This window comes from Chiloscyllium plagiosum, unplaced genomic scaffold, assembly GCF_037043375.1.
Source record: "Chiloscyllium plagiosum isolate Xiang-an unplaced genomic scaffold, Cpla_swu_hap1 HiC_scaffold_19, whole genome shotgun sequence".
In the NCBI taxonomy this organism is placed as follows: domain Eukaryota; kingdom Metazoa; phylum Chordata; class Chondrichthyes; order Orectolobiformes; family Hemiscylliidae; genus Chiloscyllium; species Chiloscyllium plagiosum.
The window spans coordinates 20,919,321-20,939,232 of record NW_028270157.1 but is presented as its reverse complement, the minus strand read 5'-3'; the positions used below and the strand labels follow the sequence as shown (position 1 = coordinate 20,939,232).

Genomic DNA, 19,912 nt, shown 5'->3' with positions numbered 1-19,912 from the left:
AATAATTATAAAACACCAATTATTTTGCTAAAAATTACAACTTAACAAACAGAGCAAACAAATATCAAAACGTTTGGTCAAGTAATAGCTTTTGAGATCAGATTTACAGAACCTACAATTGACGGGTAATACATCTGTACTTCTGCGAGCATGTAGTACCAGAGAGCACACCAGGTGATGCCCAAATTCTCACATCACTGAACAGATACAAGTATAAATTAAGTGCACTTGGATTTCAAATGCACACGTTTTCAAGTATGCACCCTACATTGCGTCATGGAATGACTGTGTCAACCAGTTTTCGCTTAAAATCCAAAGTTTACATAATTTTAGATTCATGAGCTACAGATTGTCATTGCCCGTACACAAGAAAGCATGACAATCGATGCGCACAACAGTGCCAGAAACAGCATGCTTTCTTTTGGTTTAAAGTAAACTTGGCCGTCAGATGACAAACTTCTTGCTCTTGATAATGATGTGGGATTTTTCATTGTCACCTCAACAGGTAGGAGTTTCTATTAATCCGTATCAGATATTGCACCACCAATAAGACAGTCTCTTAGTAATTACACAGACACATTAAGGTGAGTGCTCAAATTTTAAGAGTGGATGTAGGATTCAAATCATAAAAGATAAGGTTTATTGCCAATTAAATCAAATTTAAAATTAGTATTAAAGACACAATTCAATCATACAAAGTTAAAACTTTTATATAACTTCTAACAGAGCACAAAGATGCTAAATAATGTTAAACAGTGCATGTATTTATAGACTCTTACATTTTCTAGACTGCATTTCAAACTGACTGAGTGACTGTTTATTGCATGGTGTGACGATAGGATTCTGTCCATGCATATCTCGTTTGGGCAGCATATCCATCAGTTTTTTGGATGAACTTTCTGATCCCACACAAATGAGGGCAAACCTGGTTTAAAAATAAAATATAAAATAACCACACTTAATTGCATTTTGCCTTTTAATAACACTAAATGCTGTTTGTCACTTGTGCCAAATCTTGCTCCATACATTATTACACAATTTTGTACAATTTGTTTTGACATATTCCAATATTTGTAGGATTTGATATGACAAGTTTCTGATGAATTCTCCCTGCATTATATAGGTTTTACTCATGATGTTAGAATTACAATTCACCGCAGATCCATTTTTTAGACTAAAATAAATTACAAATAGAACACTACTAAGTTGTTCCATAAAGCAAGGCATGACAGATGGAGTTAAATTTAGAGAAATGCATTGCATTTGCCTTGCATTTTGATAAGGCAAACCAGGGCAGAACCTATAATTAATGGTAGGGCTTTGGGAATGTTGCCAAAGAGACCTGGGGTGCAGGTGACGAAGGCAGCATTCGACACTTTATTGCACTGGTCAATGCATTGCGTCTAGAAGTTGGGATGTCGTATTGCAGTTGTACAGGACACTGATTATGATATTTTTCAAATACTGCATTCAATTCTGGTCTCTCTGCAAGAAGAGGGGGGATATTGTTCAACTTGAAAGGGTTCAGAAAAGATCAAGAAGAATGTTGCTAGGATTGGAGAATTTGAACTGTAGGGAGAGGTTGAATAGGCCGGGGCATTTTCCCCTGAAGCAGAGGCCGAAGGGTGATTTCGAGAGTCACAAATGTACAGCACGGAAACAGACCCTTCGGTCCAACTCATCCATGCCAACCAGATATCCTAACCTAATCTCGTCCCATTTACTAGCACGTAGCCCATCTCTCTCTAAACACTTCCTATTCATAAACCCATTCAGATGCCCTTTAAACTGCTGTAATTGTACCAGTCTCCACCACTTCCCTTCATAAAATCAAAGGGCATGGATAATGGGAAGTCAAGACTTTTTACCCAGGGTAGAGCAGCCCAAAACTAGATGGCATAGGTTTAAGGTGAGGGGGAAAGATTTAAAAAGGACCCGAGGCGCAACTTTTTCTTGGAGAGTGGTGCATGTATGGAACAAGCTGCCAGAGCTGTAAGAGGCTGGTACAATGACAACATTTAAAAGAGGTACATCAACATGAAGGGTTGAGGGGGATGTGGGCCAAACGCTGGCAAATGGGACTAGATTTATTTAGGATATCTGGTCAGCATGGATGAGTTGGACCGAAGGGTCTGTTTCCATGCTATACAACTCGCTTACAAGGATTTTAAAAAAAGAATCCATCATGTGCTCTCACCCCTTTGACTGTCCATTAGCCCGGTTCTCAAAGAATTTGATTTCTAAAAGATCAGTTATGCCCATTGAATGGAGAGCTTCAGTCAAATCCTCATCTGTGGTCCACTGCAAGACAATATGGGGAAAAATGAATACTTGAAAGACACATAATACATTAAAACAGATGATTTGAACCGCATTCAGATTCTAATTTAACTGCTGAATTTATACAAGATGCTTGACCATCAAATATGGAGGAGTGAAAGACGTAAATTACATCAAGTGTAAACATGAGGATTTTCAGAGTACACCACAAATCCTTCAATATAATCAGACTGAAATGCAGTTTTTAAAAACAAATCTATAAAGTTTTGTTTCCTAACTGCTGAGAATCCTAGGCAGCATCTGTTACACGTAACTAATGTTCGTGTTTGAAATTCTCTAAAACAATAGATCGGACACATTTGTTTGTCACTAGGGACAAGTTAATATATGTTTCACATTGGATAGCTAACTCATCATTGCAGATCCCATAGGAGCCTGTACATCTCTCCCTACTGGGATAAATGGTGGAAACAACTGTCACAAGCAGATGGGCTTGACTTTTAAATTGATTCACTGCTGAATATATGCAGCAACTTCTTGTGCAAAGCAGCAGATTTCACCCAAAATATTCTGTCTAACTGTTACTGAGCTGAAACAGGAACTTTTGTAATTTTAACTAATTATATTTACTCGGAAGGTGGTAGCATACTGATAATGATGCTCCAACTACTAACTCAGGTTCAAGTGAATAGGTGAGACACTGTCAAAACCCACCATATCTGCTGGTGGAATTGAAGTACTTTTTAAAAAAAAATTAACATCTGCAATCAAAACCTTCTATCAGGAATGGTGACCATGAAAACATCATTGATTGCTGTTAAATTAATAACTTTCTGATCCACCAGTCTTCTTTAAGGAAGGAAATTTGCCATCTCAACTATTAAATCAAACTCTTAGCAAATGTCAAGGCCAAAAAAAAACTTACCCAAGTCAGATTTCCAATATACAAAGCTATTCTCTTGCCAGTATACGTATATACAATATTTGGGCCCAATGAATTAGGAGTTTTGCCACCATCATCAGAGACAGACTGTGGCATGCTATCCATGTAATCACGATCTTCTGGTGCATCTCCATTATTGGCAGATGGTGATATGACATCATCATACAAATCTATCTGATCATGACCACTGTATTCTGTCTCCTAAATAAAGAACAAAGTTCAGGATTTTTATTAAAGTGTTTAATTGTGGAAATTTTTGCTGAATAAAAAAAAGTGTTCTGTATGAACATAAACAATTTGATCCTGAAAAATGAACATTTAAGTGTAGGTCAATGACTAAAGATAGCCTATCCTATAACATTATGATCTCCTTTCAAACCAATAATTTTTTAAAATGTGAATATTAAAAAAGAATTACAGAAGCATTTACATTTCAAACAAAACCTTGAGTGTATAAGAGTTGAACACATCAGTAACAGCTCTTTCACAAACACATACTTAATAACCAGTTTTTATTTTCACCTCAAGAGATCTGTACCTTACTGTACCTGAAGGGTTCCTTCCCTTCTCTTGGGACCAAAGGAGGTGTACCACTGCTAACAGATTCTCTTCAGCGATCTTGCTATGAGATTTCTTGGGGAGCTTCCGACTTTCCTTCAATAATTCATAATTGTAAATTCCGCAGATTTCTTGCTTAGTTACGCTAAGCCAGTGAACACCATTGATCTAGGATAGCCCTGTGCCACTAGTCTGTATTTCCTTTACTTGTCTCAAACCTGCTTCCAGGCTCCAACTGCTTCCGAGAGAAAATAGATGACTAAATACAAAACATTAAAACCTAACCCCACAACAAGGTGATCTAGGATATACCAGATACAAAATTTTGTCACATTACTGACTTCTACCTTGTAGATGGTGGTCAGGTTTTCAAGAAACAGAAGATGGTTACTTGCTGCACATTTCCTACCCTCTGAACTGCTCTTGTAGCCATTGTACTTATATGGCCAGTCCAGTTCCATTCAATGAACCCACCCAGATGTCGAGGCAGTCACTCATGACACTCTGAAGTTTGCCCCTACTTTGTGTCCCTTCATTGATCAATACATCATCTGTTTTAATACCCTGAAATCAATCATGTCTCATCTCATATTCAACTTTTGCGTAACACCTTATGATACCTTTTAGGTATCCAAATACTTTATGTACTGCTTGCAATTTACATCTTCAAAGCTACCAAAACATTTGTCAAACATTATTGCCCTTTTGAAAAACCACATTAACACTCTTATTGCACTATGGCTTAAATACAGAAACACTAACAACAGATGGTGTATGCCATCTGACCCTTCAAGCCTGCTCCACTGCTCAATATCTTGGCCGATCATCCAACTCAGTACTCTATTCTCACCTTCTCCTAATGCTCTTCAATTTCTTTAGCCATAAGAATTATATCTAGCTCCTTCCTGAAAACATTCAAGGTTTTGGCCTCAACCATTTTCTGGGACAGAATTCCACCGGCACACCACTCTGGGTGAACAAATTTCTCCTTAACTCAGTCCGAAATGGACTACCTGACAACCTTACCAATCATGACCCAAGACATCGGGAACATCCTTCCTGCACTCATCCCGACTTGTCTTGTTAGAATCATAAAAGTTTCTATGAGATTCCCTCTCATTCTTCTAGTGAAAATAATCCTAACCAATCCAGTCTTGCTTCACATGTTAGTCCTACTTTCTTAGGAATCAGCCAGGTAAATCTTTATTGCACCCACTCCATAGTCATAACATATCCTCAGATAAGACAGAAACTGCACACAGCATTCCAGGTGTAGTTTCATTGAGACCCTATACAACTGAAGCAAAACATTTGTACTCTTGTGCTTGAGTCGCCTCACTGCAAAGGCCATCATACCATTTGGCATTTTCACTGCTTGCTGCACCTGTATTCTTACTTTTAGTGACAGTACAAATACACCAACATCTTATTGCATCTGCCCTTTTCACAATCTATGACCATTCAAATATTAAATCAGCCTTCCTATTTCTGCTAACATGGACACATTTATCGACTATGTACTAATGTTCTGTTAATAACAGGTTCCACAATTTTCCCAATATTATGCAGAATAGGTAAACTAACAGCTTAGTTCTTCTAAAGAAAAGTTTCTGAAAACCTTTGCGTCCACCAAGATGAAAGAACTTCAGTCAGCATGGTGCTCAACACAACATGCTTTCAACCTCAAAACTAGAAACCAGTCTCAATTCTGGGCATTAACTTACTGGCATAAATCTAGGGTGCTTGTGAATCAGCCTTTAGTACAGACTCAAAAATGCCAGAAGATTTCAGAGGATGCTGTGGAGGAGCCGATGTTGATATGACATTAATGTTTTGCTATAAGAGCTATGTCTTATGAGCCTATACTCCACAACCATCTGATGAAGGAGCAGTACTCCGAAAGCTAGTGCTTCCAAATAAATCTGTTGGACTACAACCTGGTGTTTTGCGATTTCTCACTAATTTCGGAGGATCTTAGCTGTACAAACAATTGAAGAAATTCAAACAGCGATGTTCAAGCACAAAGTGAGCATACTTTGGCAATGCATGAACTTGAACTGAAATAAGATGAAGCAATTTGTGACGCATTCCCAAAAAAAAAGGCTTGAATCCACAGTCTATCAATTGATAGATATAGTTCAAATCATTGAACAGGTACTGATAGTGAACAGATTTAGGTATTCCGATTTAGGATTTCTTCACCAATGAAGAACGAGTGTGAAAGAAAAACAAAAATAAATTTATCTGCATTGATTTGTCTTGCAAATGTGCAATTTCTAAAATTTGATGGACTTCATGGTGCACAGGTTACATGCTGAAGGCCTGACATAAGATAATTTATTAACACTGAACTTTCATTACAGTTTTATACAATAAATTCCCACCTTCAAAAGGATGTCAAGAAAAAAAATGGAGATGCGCATTTTGGGAAAATTTCATTTAAAGAGCCAATCCTTGAGAAACGAATGTCTTACGTAACAGCAATTATATTCCTAAAATAGTTCAAGGTCTCACTAATAGCAGACCAGGAATTCTGCCAAATATATGATGTCATGTTAAACTTAACTTTAATAGCGGCTGAAGGAATTGATGACTAGCCTAATTTCTTCTGAGAAAGTGGTCAGATCAACGACGCAGCATTATCCCCTTCCACAGAAAAATATTTCACTAAACCAAAATAACCCAAGTTACTGAAGGAAGCTACTTAATCCAGAGCCTGTATCGATTATTTCAAGAGCAATCCAGTTGGTTATGCTTTCCCATATCCCTGCAATATCTTCTCTTCCAAAATATTCCCTCTTGAAGGTTACGATAATCTACACAATAACCAACCAGGTGGCAGATTCCAACTTTTTACCAGCAGTTGCATAGCAGCACCCTGATTCCACGGTCCATCTTAAGTTGTGCTCTCAAGTTACTCAACATCTGACATCATAAAAGTTAGATATTTACTAAACCTTTTTGATTTTAAAAGCATCTATTAAATTTACTCAGCCTTCTCTGTTTTAAGGAAACAAACCCTAGCTTCTCCATGCAAGTATCTGTCAAGTAAGAACCATTCCAGAATCACATACCAAATGTTTGGATTTTCTATGTTTCCCAGAAGTAATGGTTGCTGCTTTTCAGTGTATAACAAAGTAACAATAAAACTAATGGTTCACATGGAAAATCTTTCCAAGCTCCCTGTCAAACATGGTGAGAAGTTCACTTTTGAAGCACACAACAATAATATAAATATTATGCAAGTCAGTTTAACCCTTCAGCTTCATTGGGCCAAATGCATTGTAATGTGAACCATAACTCTGGATTATAGTCAGGTTCATCTTAACTGCAAAATTATACTAAGCAGTTCACTGACAAAGAAATTGTTTCATGAAAATTGACAAAGCCGGTGAAACAGGCCAATTAAACCAAAGTGATCAGAAGAACTTATCACTTATTAATGGCCACTGGTAGGCATGTTTGATATTCATTACTTGAAAAATAGGGAGCACCAAATGGAAACGACAATGCCGGAGTGCAACGAAAAATGAGAACCAACGTGGTAATCTGGTGATGGTGGGGTGTCACTGCTATCTTCTTGCCAACCAAGCTATAATGTAGATTAACAGTCCAACTATTGAAAGAGTACTTTAAACTGTCAGCTATTTAACAAGCAAAGCTTAAACTGGAATTGAAGGTCAGTTCGCCAAACCAGTTGATATTTTTGCTAACATTTCATCCCCCTACTGGGCGACATCTTCAGGGGTATGTGGCCTCTGGATGAAGTGCTGTTGTTATGATCTGCCCCGAATTTATACAGTTCTCTGTCAGGGAGGGTGGTTCTATTTTGGGTTTTATGTCATAGTGGTCTGTACATGATTATTTCACTACCTCTGTTAATGGCCCCAGTGGATGAATACCAGGCCTCCAAGAATTCCTGAGCTGTCTTAGTTTTATCTGCCCCAGCTGAATCAGTGTCCTTCATTGTCAGTGCGTATTGACATAAGGGAGAACTGGTGGTATCATTTTGTTGCAAGCTGATGCTCATGCTTTCTGGTGATGAGTTTTCTGCCTGTTTTTCCTATGTAATGTTTTGCGCAGTTGTTGCATTGTATTTTGCGCATCACATTCAACCTGCACATTATGGATATCCGGTCTTTTGTCTTGGAAAGTAGCTGACCAAGTGTGGCTTTTGGTTTGTGCGCGGTCATTATTCCCAAAGGATGTAAGAGTCTTGTAGTCAGTTCGGAGAAGTTTCTAATAGATGGTCAGTATGTTAGGGCACACAGTGTCTTCTTGGTGCTGTCTGCATGCTAGACACTGGTGGATGAATTTGTTAGGGTATACATTATGAGCAAAGATTTTGTATAGCTGTTCCTCCTTTTGACAGGCTCTGGAGCCTTGACACAGCTCTGTTTGTGAACACTGTGATTACTGTTGTAATTAAAAATCCACTCTGTATGTGTCGCCTTTCTGTACACTTTGGTAAAGTATTCACCACTTAGTTCGTTCTACCAGAATAACGACAGCACACAAATAGCCATACTTCACCAGGTACTATTCAAGACAAAAGCCCCCATACCCACTACACACAGCAGGAATGTGATATACCAAATACAATGCAGCAACTGCAAGAAACATTACATAGGACAAACAGGCAGGAAACTCACCAGAGTACATGAGCATAAATTTGCAACAAAACGAAACAACTAGCTTTCCCTCATGTCAATACATGTTGATAATGATGGACACCAATTCAAATGGGACAGGCAAAATAAATACAAGCTCAGGAATTCCTCGAGGTCTGGTATTCATCCACTGGTGCCATAAACAAACATGTTGAAATAGATCCCATCTACAGACCACTACAGTACAAAACCAGAAATAACTACCCACCATCACAGACAAAAACCATACAAATTCAGGTCAGATAACAAAAACAACCAGAGGCTATTCTGTACTGAAGATGTCACCTAGTAGAGGGGCAAAATGTTTAGAGATAAAAAAACCAACCAACCACAACCTGAGCTACAGATCTTCACAAAAACATTTAACAGCTTAAACTGCTCAGCAGTGGCAGTTATCCATCAATAAATTGAATAGCTGTTACAAATAATTTTGAGTGGCTTACTTGGAAATTTGGTGCGTGTAAAATACTCCACAAGTAAGGAGGTGCTGCTTTTTACACACTTTTTCAGCATGCAATTGCTGGTGAATGCCTGAAGGCATTAATTTGGTAAGTAGTAAGACTTGGTGAGTTCAAGACTTTATCCCACAGGCACAGTCGTTTAAACTGCTACTGGGGAAATACAATAATGTATTAAGTATATAACATGTTATAATTATTAATGTAGATGTCAGCTGAATAATTAGATTTTATCTTTTGGAAATAGTTAAATAAAACAATAAAATAGTAGGGAAGGTGATGTGTGTCAGTTGTAGCACATGTGGACTGGAGGAGACAAGTGATCTAAGGCAATCACATCTGCTGAAGGTGCCCACAAAAGGAATTTCAGCTCAGAGTCAGGGAGCTGGACTATGGAAGGAATTACCTGGACGCGGCTTTTGGAAGTAGTCACAGGGAAACAAATGAGCAATTAAGACTCAGCTCTTGAAATTGCCTAACATATTCAAGGTTCTTGCATTTTGTGCAGGACAAGAGCCAAAATTCCAGGAAGGATAAACAATCTGATGAGTGTCATGGTCTAGGGAACTATTTAAGTGGAGAGAGTGAAAAGGAATGCAGTTGCAATCGGGCAAAATCAAAATGTATACTGGTGTCTGCAATCTAAAACAAGTCTTGGAAGGGTGGACTGCCTAACTAATGCCAGGGTTAAGAATATCATCTTCAGGTGGAGGGAAATTGAGAGTGCAAGAGAAAAGATCCAATTACCATGGATTAGATAGGCAACAATGGCACAAATAGGATGAACAGTTTCTGCTGTGGGAACGAGCAACTTGCAACCATATTGAAATGTAGAACCACAAAGATGATAATGTCTGAATTATTAACTATGCCACAAGCAAACTGGCATAGAATAAGTATGATCAAAATGAGTTGGTTGCATGAATGAAAAACTGGTTAGGGAGAAATGGGTCGTGATTCATAGGACACAGGCTCCAGTACTGAATAAACAAAAAGCTGACCATGGGAGGTCTTCAGCTAAACTGCAACAGGACCAGTGTTCAGGGGCTAGTGAAATAATCAGGGCTGAAATTGTGTGGACTGGACAGAGAGAGAGATTTGAAAAGTTAGAAAGTTAGGACAAGACAATCAAACAGCATAGTAATAGTAACCAGAGTGTGACAGGAAGGAACAGGGTATGCAAACATAAGAATGGACCAACAGATTGGTAATCAACTAACAGAAGGGAAAATGATTTAGGGTGGAGGGAGATTCTAAAGATGAAAGTTGAGGCAAATAAGTGTATCAACAGGAGTAAAGGCAAGCTGAGTGAGACAGGGAGAGAATTTCAAATGTAATAGTTCAGACAGCAAGTCCATGTACTGAATTGTTTAAAAAAGGTCACGACCTGATTATGCATAGTTGCCATGAGTAGATAGATAAACAAGTAGCAAGAAGAGGCAAGAACAGAAATTACTGGAGAAACTCAGCAGGTCTGGCAACATGTGCAAGGGGAAAGCAGAATTAACATTTAAGTCCAGTGATTCTTCATCAGAATGCAGATGCTGCTAGACCCAGAGTTTCTCCAGCAATTTCTGTTTTTGTTGCAAATCAAAAAGGTTGCACAAGGGCCAAAAAGAAAAAAATTCAGCACTCTCAATTTTAGATCATAACGACACTAGTGGTGTCGATCTAACCTCACTGAAGAGACGTATTTACAAGGTGACCAAGATTGGGAAATAAATATTCCAGTACATAAAATACTTCAAAGTTGGTCAGATAGAAAAGGAGGCGTAGAAAGGTATGAAGATATAATGGCATGAGAGGAAATCTTGGCTCAGAAAAATCATGAAGATATAATCAGCATGGGTAGAGATCAAGGTCAGCAAAGTTGAAAAAATGCTGGATTATTAGTTAGAGCTTAGCATAGATAATTAAAACAAGGAATTATTGGAGCTTAGTAACAAAGGTAATGTAATATTTGTTGAGAATGTTAATCTTCATATAAATTGCATTAAACAAATTGGTAGTAATTGTCTTCAAAGAGTTTACAGGACACAATGGCTTTGAGAATTTCCTGGAAGAACATGCAATGGGCAGGGTTAATTAGAAATTTCATTGGAAAAATTCACTGACAAATAGTGATCATAACGCAAATGAATTTAACATCAAACTTGAAATCAACATGCTTCAATCTCAAACAAGAATCTTAAACTAAAGAAAGCCAATTACATAAGAGGAAAGCTGGCTATGATTAGTTGCTAAGCAGAATTGCAAGAGCTTCTGCAGGAATATGAAATGGAGAAGTCATCCAATGGAAACGTTGGTCCTTTTGAAGTAGGAACAGGGGAAATCATGGGGAATGAGAACACAGCAAAGGCATTGCACAAATAATTCTGCTCCACAGCAGAAGACTCAAGTTGCATATCAGAAAAGGTTGCCCTAGGGCCAAAAAGAAAGATAAAAATTAAAAGTAATTAATAATACACAAAAAGCCCTGCAAAATTGCAAGGGACTAAAATCCCCAGAACATGATCAACACACTCAGGTTAACTGATTCACTATGATTTTCCGAAACTCCCTGGATCCTGGAATAGACCCAGAAGACTAATAGGTAGTAAAGATAACAGCTTTATTCAAGATTGAGTGTAAAAACAGGAAACGACAGGCCATTTAGCCTCACATCATTAACTGCGAAGTGTCAGAACCTGTTATTAACGAAATCTTATAGTATGATTAGAACAAGGCAACATTTTTATAAGTTTTTGGAAACGGATATCCAGCCAACAAATTTATTAGGAATGTAACTATTACAGTAGATAATGTGGAACCAGTACATGTAGTATACTTGAATTTTGCAGAAGGAACTCAATAAAGTGCCAAAGATTAATACACAAGTTAAGGATTCATGGAGCAGGGACTGAAAAAGCATGGATTAAGAATTGGTTAACAGACAGGAGGTTGAAAACAAGGACGAATGGGACATTGGCAGTTCATGATTAGTGGAGTAGAGAAAAAAAAATTCAGTGCCGGGACATCAGGTATTTTTAGTCCATTTTAATAACTCAGATGCAGAATAAGGTATCTACGCTTGCTGAGAATACAAAGCTTGGTGGAAATGCAAGTTGTGGAGATTAAGAAATACAGACAGGTCAGATCTGTGGGCATTGAGAATAGGAAAGCAGATTTGTTTCTTTTAAAACAATGTGTTAAGAGACTTGGGTGTGACTCTGCATGGAACTTCATAACATAGCATGCACGTACAGCAAGCAATTAGAAGTATTTTTTCCAAAACCAGCAGCCTCCCAAATGAATATTGCCAGCTTTTATATTTTGCCTGTTTTCAGGCTGCACTTCAACACAGCAACCACTCAACACAGCAAAACCAATTATTAGTCCAGAGACTCTCTTACCGATGCAGCATCATGCTGAAAAAGCTGGTAGGTTACTTTATTAATTTAAAATGAATTTTAATTCCTATTTGGCAGCTTATAAAAACACCCAGGTTTGAGATGCTTAAATTGAGACCGCATAGCTTTAGCATATCGATCTTTATTACAAGGGGACTAGAATACAAGAAAAATTGAGAAACCTTGCTACAGTTGTACAGAAATTTCATCACTCAGTTGTGAAATTTTAGAAGTCGCTACCCTAAAATATTGTGGATACTCACTGAATATATTTAAGTCAGAAATAGATTTCTGGTCTCAAGGAATCAAGCAATAAGGGGAGCAAGCAGGAAAATGCAGTTGAAGCCTAAGATGGGCCATATGATTTTCTCCTGCCCCTATTTATGTCATTCACCCAAAAGCATCAATTTGTAGTGTTACATATGAAATAGAAAGAGTACTGAATTTCAAAATGAACTTTTCAGATAGCATCTGTGGCCTAGAATGTTTGCTTTCCTCTAGTAAACTATGCTTACATAGTCATCGACAATAATTTCCTGCTCTACTTCATAAATTCTAAGTTGCACGTTATCGTCTTTTCCCTCTCAAGCCTCTCCTCACCCCAACCATTCTTAACTCTTCACCTGGTAAACAAAATATATTTTCTCTTATCATTCTCTTTGTAAATTTAATAACCACATTTGTACTAAACTTCTGTGTCTTCAAATGAGATGCCCCGAGAACTTAGTTTTAATAAAAGCATGCAGATAAATATGGAAAAGCTTATTTAATTGAATTTATGGATTTGTCAATGTCTATAAGTGCAGTTTCTATATAAATGCAGAGATTAAAACATAATTGTCTACAGCTTATGGTTGTACTATCAGTTCCAGTCCTACAAGGGAGGGAGCTGCACTGAATCTTGTACAGTACTAGGAAACAAGGCAGGCCAAGTGAACAAATTTAGAGTGGGAGAGCACTTGGGAAATAATGATCATAAGTTTAAATATTATGCTGGAAAAGGGGGGAAAAAAGTCAGTCGATGATTAAAATCTCAGACTAGAAAAAGGCTGGTTTTAGAGATCAAAAGGTTGAACCAGAGCTGGGTGATTGGAAATGCATTTTGGTGGATAAAAGAGTGGATGAAAAATGAGAGTCTTTCGAAAGAGAAGGAATAGGGTGCAAGCTAGTTGAGAAATAAATGAGTTATCTAAAGATATCTAGTTAAAGACTACCTTTATTTGTAGTTGACTAAAGATATCAATGAGAACATAAGGAAGAAAAAGGAGGCACATGGTGCATATTGGAATAGCAATAGAAATTCAGAAGGAAAATCACAAATGCAGGAGAGGAGTTACGCCTGGAATAAGGATGTTGAAGGTGAAGCAGGCTGCATTAAAATAAACATGAATAGTAAAGGATTAGTGAAGGATAGAATGGGACCAATGAGGAATAAGGAGGGTGAGCTGCTCACTGAAGCAAATTGTATGGCAGAGGTATTTAATAAATACGGTACTTCTGTCTTTACCAATAAGAAAATGGTGACAATGGCACAGTTGAAAATGTGGGGGTTAAGCAATGAGTAGTATAGTGACAGATAAACAGAAGGTGCAAAGAAGGCTGGCAGAACTCCAGATCGGGAAGTCGTTTGGTCCAGATGGGATGCACCCTCGATTGCTGAGAGAGCAATTTGCGGAGCTGTTGACAGACATTTTCCAGGCTGGGGAGTTGGAGGATTGCAAAAATGATGCCATTGTTTACGAAAGGGGTAATGATAAGCAAGACATTACAGGTTTGTCAACTTGATATTAAGAATGGACAAAACTGATAGAAGCCATAATACAGGATAAGTATACACAGAAAAAAATATGGAAACGTATAGTTTACATAGCTTTGAGAAGGGCAGTTCACGTCATAGAGATGTCCAGCATAGAAACAGACTCTTCGGTCCAACCCGTCCATGCTGACCAGATATCCCAACCCAATCTGTCACCTGCCAGCACCCAACCCATATCCCTCCAAACCCTTCCTATTTATATATCCATCCAAATGCCTCTTAAATGTTGCAATTGTGCCAGCCTCCACCAGTTCCACGGGCAGCTCATTCCATACATGTACCACCCTCTGCGTGAAAAAGTTGCCCCTTAGGTCTCTTTTATATATCTTTCCCCTCTCATCCTAAATCTATGCCCTCTAGTTCTGGACTCCCCGACCCCAGGGAAAAGACTTTGCCTATTTACCCTATCCATGCCCCTCATTATTTTGTAAACCTCCAAGGTCATCCCTCAGCCTCCGACGTTCCAGGGAAAAAAGCCCCAGGCTGTTCAGCCTCTCCCTCTAGCTCAAATCCTCCAACCATGGCAAAGCCCTTGTAAATCTCTGAACCCTTTCAAGTTTCACAATATCTTTCCGATAGGAAGGAGAGCAGAACGGCATGCAATATCCCAACAGTGGCCTAACCAATGTCCTGTACATCCACAACATGACCTCCCAACTTCTGTACTCAATACTCTGACCAATAAACGAAAGCATACCAAACGCTTTCTTCATTATCCTATCTACCCGCATCTCCACTTTCAAGGAGCTATGGACCTGCACTCCAAGGTCTCTTTGTTCAGCAACACTCCCTAGGACCTTACCATTAGGTGTATAAGTCCTGCTAAGATTTGCTTTCCCAAAATGCAGCACCTCGCATTTATCGGAATTAAACTCCATCTGCCACTTCTCAGCCCATTGGCCCATCTGGTCCAGACCCTGTTGTAATCTGAGGTAGCCTTCTTTGCTGTCCACTACACCTCCAATTTTGGTGTCATCTGTAAACTTACTAACTGTACCTCTTATGCTCACATCCAAATCATTTATGTAAGTGACAAAAAATTGTGGACCGATCCTTGTGGCACTCCATTGAAGTTGAAAAGTGTGGAAAAGCGCAGCAGCCCACGCAGCGTCGAGGAGCAGGAGAATCGACGTTTTAGGCATAAGCCCTTCTTCAGGGAAAGGCAAGGACTGATTAGGGGTAGTCAACATGGCTTTGTGCATGGCAAATCATGTCTCACAAACTTAATTGAGTTTTTCGAAGTAACAAAGAGGATTGATGAGGGCAGAGTAGTAGATGTGATCTTTTTGGACTTCAGTTTATATACAAAGTAAAAGAGTATAAAAGCAAAGAGGTGATGCTACACCTCTATAGATGTTGGGTCACATCACAATTGAATTATTGTGTTCAGTTGTAGGCACCTTACTTAAGCATGTTAAAGCCTTGGAGAGAGTGCAAAAGGAAATATTAGAATGATGATAGTAATAAGAAATTTTATATTCAAAAAAAAAGAGAGATTGGGATTATTATCCTCAGCAGAGAAGTTTAAGAGGTGACTTGAGCTGATCAAAATTATGAATAATAAAAAATTTACAACAGTATAATCATAAGCTGTAGACAAATTCAGAAAGGGAGAGCATTTGGGAAATAAAGATGCCATATTATGTTGGAAGAGGATTTTAAAAAGTCAGTAATTGAAATCCCAGACTAGAAAAAGACAGATTTTCAGGGTCAAGTAGCTCCTGAAGAAGGGCTTATGCCCGAAACGTCGATTCTCCTGTTCCTTGGATGCTGCCGGATCTGCTGCGCTTTTCCAGCAACACATTTTCAGCTCTATATTTGGATATTTCACAGACTAGAGACAGTTGAAAGTGAGATATGTAGGATTTGGAATGTACTGCCCAGGGGAAAGGTAGAGTTAGATTTCATCAGAAGTTTCAAAAGAGAGCTCATATATTTGAAAGTTATTAATTTAAAGCATTACAGAGATAGGGCTAGAGAATGGGACTAGAGCTGGAAATGTGTTGCTGGAAAAGCGCAGCAGGTCAGGCAGCATCCAGGGAACAGGAGAATCGACGTTTCGGGCATAAGCCCTTCTTCAGGAATGCTTATGCCCGAAACGTCGATTCTCCTGTTCCCTGGATGCTGCCTGACCTGCTGCGCTTTTCCAGCAACACATTTCCAGCTCTGATCTCCAGCATCTGCAGACCTCACTTTCTCCTTAGAGAATGGGACTAGTTGGGTAGCTCTTTCAGGAGCCTGTACAGATATGATGGGTTGAAATCACAGTAAATTTCAATAATTCTACTAGGAATATATTTTGTATAACTTCAGGACACCAAAAACTACCTCAGTAAATTACCTTTTCAAAACAAATGAACTGATTTAACTAAATTACGTAAAGAAACAAGTAGAACAGCTTCAGCAACAAATGTGACGACTGATCAATGGCTGCTCGGACAACCTGGACTTGGGAGAGGAGGTGATAATAGGATTTACAATTTGCAAACTCAATTTTGGTGATGCTGAAATTGAAGAAAATTTGGAGAATTAATCATTTTGGTAGTGGCATAATTTAAAACTGTACTTTGGCCACTTCACATGCAGGTCGTACAACATTAAAGAAGTGTTAAATTTGTCAGACTAGACGTCGAAAACAGATTGACGGAAGACTGCAGCCAAGAGTAGAAAATAACAAGACATTCCAGATCATTTAACTCTCCCCCTCCCCCATTTCACTTCAGCGCCATTTCTTCTCCTACTCTAACAATTTGAGATCTTCCCACCTTAATTGCTCAACCTTGTTTTGAGATAAATGAAGGATTTTAAGTAACATTTGTTGGTAGACGGGACTCCAGGAATGTGCTGGGTAGGGAATACGCAATAAATAGCTGCTGTTTACTCGCCCGCCTCCCGCTCTCGGGCGCCATGTTGTTATGTTTTGTTCTTCCAAAAAAAAGCAGCGCCTCGCTCGGCAGCGCGGTATCCACCGGTTACGAAGAGGACTACCAGAGAAAATACTACCCAACGCGATTTTTAAAATAACCAAGCACCACTGGGGGTGGACCCTCGGCCGGACGAAGAGCATGGGGGGGGGGGCTGAATGGGAGGAGAGAAAGGGAGCTCTCGGCCTAGTTTCTCACTCTTCCCTCCTTCGCTTTTGAGGGAAGCGGGCCCGGGACCTCCATCTCCGAATGACGATAAGGAGCCCGGTGCCGGCTGCTGGGGGATGGGCGGCCCCAGGAGAAAGGGGTCCTGGGAATCTGTGTTCCCGCTGCACTCCTCTTCCTCCCTCCTTCCCCGCTCAGTGAACCGAGGCCGACTTCACCGTTCCCTCCTACTCTCCTTCGATTGTGTAGCAGCGAGCGATGGCCACAGTTTGGTTGCGGGGGGGGGGGGGGGGGGAAGCAATATCTGGCCAGCGGCGGCCTCGCTCCAAGGCTCACCGATACCGATCATTACCTGATTAAACTCTTCGCCGACATCGGCGTAGATGTCGATGTGATCCACACCGTCGGCCATTTCACCAACTCTCTCTCTCTGTCTCTGCGCCTCGAGCGGCCGTTTGAAGGGTCGCTGCATCACTTCCGGAAACAGCGCCCTCCTCCTCCCCAGCAGGCCGGCGTCGCAATTACACCCTCAACCCTGCGCACCCTTGACAGCACCGGATAAGCAAGGCCATTCCACCATTTTAATTTGGGGGTAACCAAAGTATTTCCATTCTGTGTCAGATTGCACTCCCCTCTTCACCCCCCCCCCCCCACGTCTGCTTTCTTAACATGCCAAATTACATGTCCTACATGTCCAGTTAACAACTAAATTGAAGAGCATAAACCAATTTAGAGCAAACAGTGTGTTGAATGACAAGATCCTGTCAGAGACAAAAAAAATCCAGATGCTGGAATCCAAAGTAGACAAGCAGGAGGCTGGAAGAACACAACAAGCCAGGCAGCAACAGGAAATTAAGTCCTCAACATTTTGGGTATAACCATAAATCAGGATTCCTGTAGACGGGTTGTATCCAAAATGTCGACTTCTCCACCTCTTGATGCTGCCTGTCTTGCTGCATTTTTCCAGCCTCCTGCTTGAATGACAAGACCCTAGCAAGTATAGAGGATCAGAGGGACCTTAAAAGAAATAAATATCCGCAGATGCTGGAAATAGGAAGCAAAAACAGAAATACTTGGGAAAACTAAGCAGGTCTGACAGCATCTGTGGAGTGAAAGCAGTGTTAACCGTTCAGGTCCAGTGACCCATCTTCAGAAGGACCATGGTGTGCATGTCTGTAGATCCTCGAAAGCAGCAGGACAAGTGGATAAGGTAATTAAGAAAGCACATGGGATACTTGCTGTTACTAGTCAAGTCGTTGAATACAAGAGGAAGGAGGTGATGATGGAACAAAAACAAAAATTATTGGAGAAACTCAGCAGCATTTGTGGAAAGAAACTAGAGTTAACATTTCAAGTCTGGTGCCTCTTCATTGGAACTGCGATACCTAGGATAAAATGATTTTAATCAGGAATGTGGCTGGGAGCCTCGGGGGTGAAGAGATAAATGGGAGGGGAGTGGGACTGGGGAGAAGGTAACTGAGCATGCAAAAGATGGATGGAGGTGGGGTAAAGGTGATAGGTTGGAGAGTAGGATGGAGCGGATAGGTGGGAAGGAAGATTGACAGATGGGACAGGTCATGAGGGTGAGCTGATCTGGAAGGTTGGAACTGGGGTAAGGTGGGGAAGGGAAAATGAGGAAACTGGTGAAGTCCACATTGATGCCCTGGGGTTGAAGGGTTCCGAGGTGGAGGATAAATCATTCTTCTTCAGGCGTCGGGTGATGAGAGGGTGACGATGGAGGAGGCCCAGGACCTGCATATCCTTGGCAGAGTGGGAGGGGGAGTTGAAATGTTCAGCCACAGGACGGTGGGGTTGGTTGGTGCGGGTGTCCCAGAGAACATCTCTCCACCCCCGAGACACCCAGCCTCATTCCTGATGAAGGGCTCTGGCCAAAAACGTCGATTTTCCTGCTCCTCGGATGCTGCCTGACCTGCTCTGCTTTTCCAGCAACACACTCTCAACTCTGATCTCTGGCATCTGCAGACCTCACTGTCTCCAAAATGATTTTCATGCTGAAGTTTAAGTGGGGGCACGGGGTTGTGGGAAGGGGAGAGGTGAGTGGCTAGGTGATGACAGAGCCCAGGGAGTGAGAGATATGAAAGGGATAGGTAAACAAGGACATAATGGATAGCAGGTCAGGACAGAAGAAAAGATGAATTGGAACCAACTGTGGCATGGGTCAAAAAAACATGGAAGAACAATACATTCTTTTCTGCTTGGGGACCCTGCAGCATCAATACCCTCAACATCGAGTTTAAAAACTTTAATGTCTGATTCCCTCCTTCCATGTTTTCTACCCACCCCACACCCAAACCTATGCTGACATAGGTTGCTTTTCGCACAAAGATATGGTTCTTCATTATCAATTATTCAGCTTTTCTTCTGTCCAGGCCTGCTGTGCTTGTTTTCCTACCGCATTCACATCTTCCTCTCTCTGGGCTCCGCCGCCACCTATCCACTCACCGCTCACCCCCACCCTTCATTTCAGCTTCAGCATAAATACCATGTTTTCCTAGTTACTATCATTTGTAATGAAGAGTCACCAGACTCGAAACTTTAACTCTGCTTTCTTCCCACAGATGCCAGATCTGCTGAGTTTCTCCAACACTTTCTGTTTTTGTTTCAGATCTCTAGCATCTGCAGTTCTTTGTTTTATTTTACAGGTTATGATGGAGCTGTGTGTAACTGTACTGTGTGTAGTTCTGGTCA

General features: G+C 40.2%; 1 protein-coding gene across 3 annotated transcripts in view; it reads right to left on the bottom strand.

Moving 5' to 3' along the window:
• The window catches only part of cpsf6 (cleavage and polyadenylation specific factor 6), a 75,706-nt gene extending 58,024 nt beyond the window's left edge, over positions 1–17,682 (bottom strand). For all 3 annotated transcript variants that reach the window (XR_006314552.2, XM_087997103.1, XM_043709775.2), the window contains exons 1-4: positions 17,556–17,682; positions 3,206–3,424; positions 2,198–2,301; positions 780–925 (exon numbers count right to left, since the gene is read on the bottom strand). Coding sequence is in view for 2 of the 3 variants with exons in the window: in XM_087997103.1 (XP_087853229.1) it covers positions 780–925; positions 2,198–2,301; positions 3,206–3,424; positions 17,556–17,675 (589 nt within the window). In the remaining variant the exon portion in view is untranslated. The remainder of the gene's footprint in view (positions 1–779; positions 926–2,197; positions 2,302–3,205; positions 3,425–17,555) is intronic.
• Between the last annotated feature and the right edge of the window lie 2,230 nt (positions 17,683–19,912).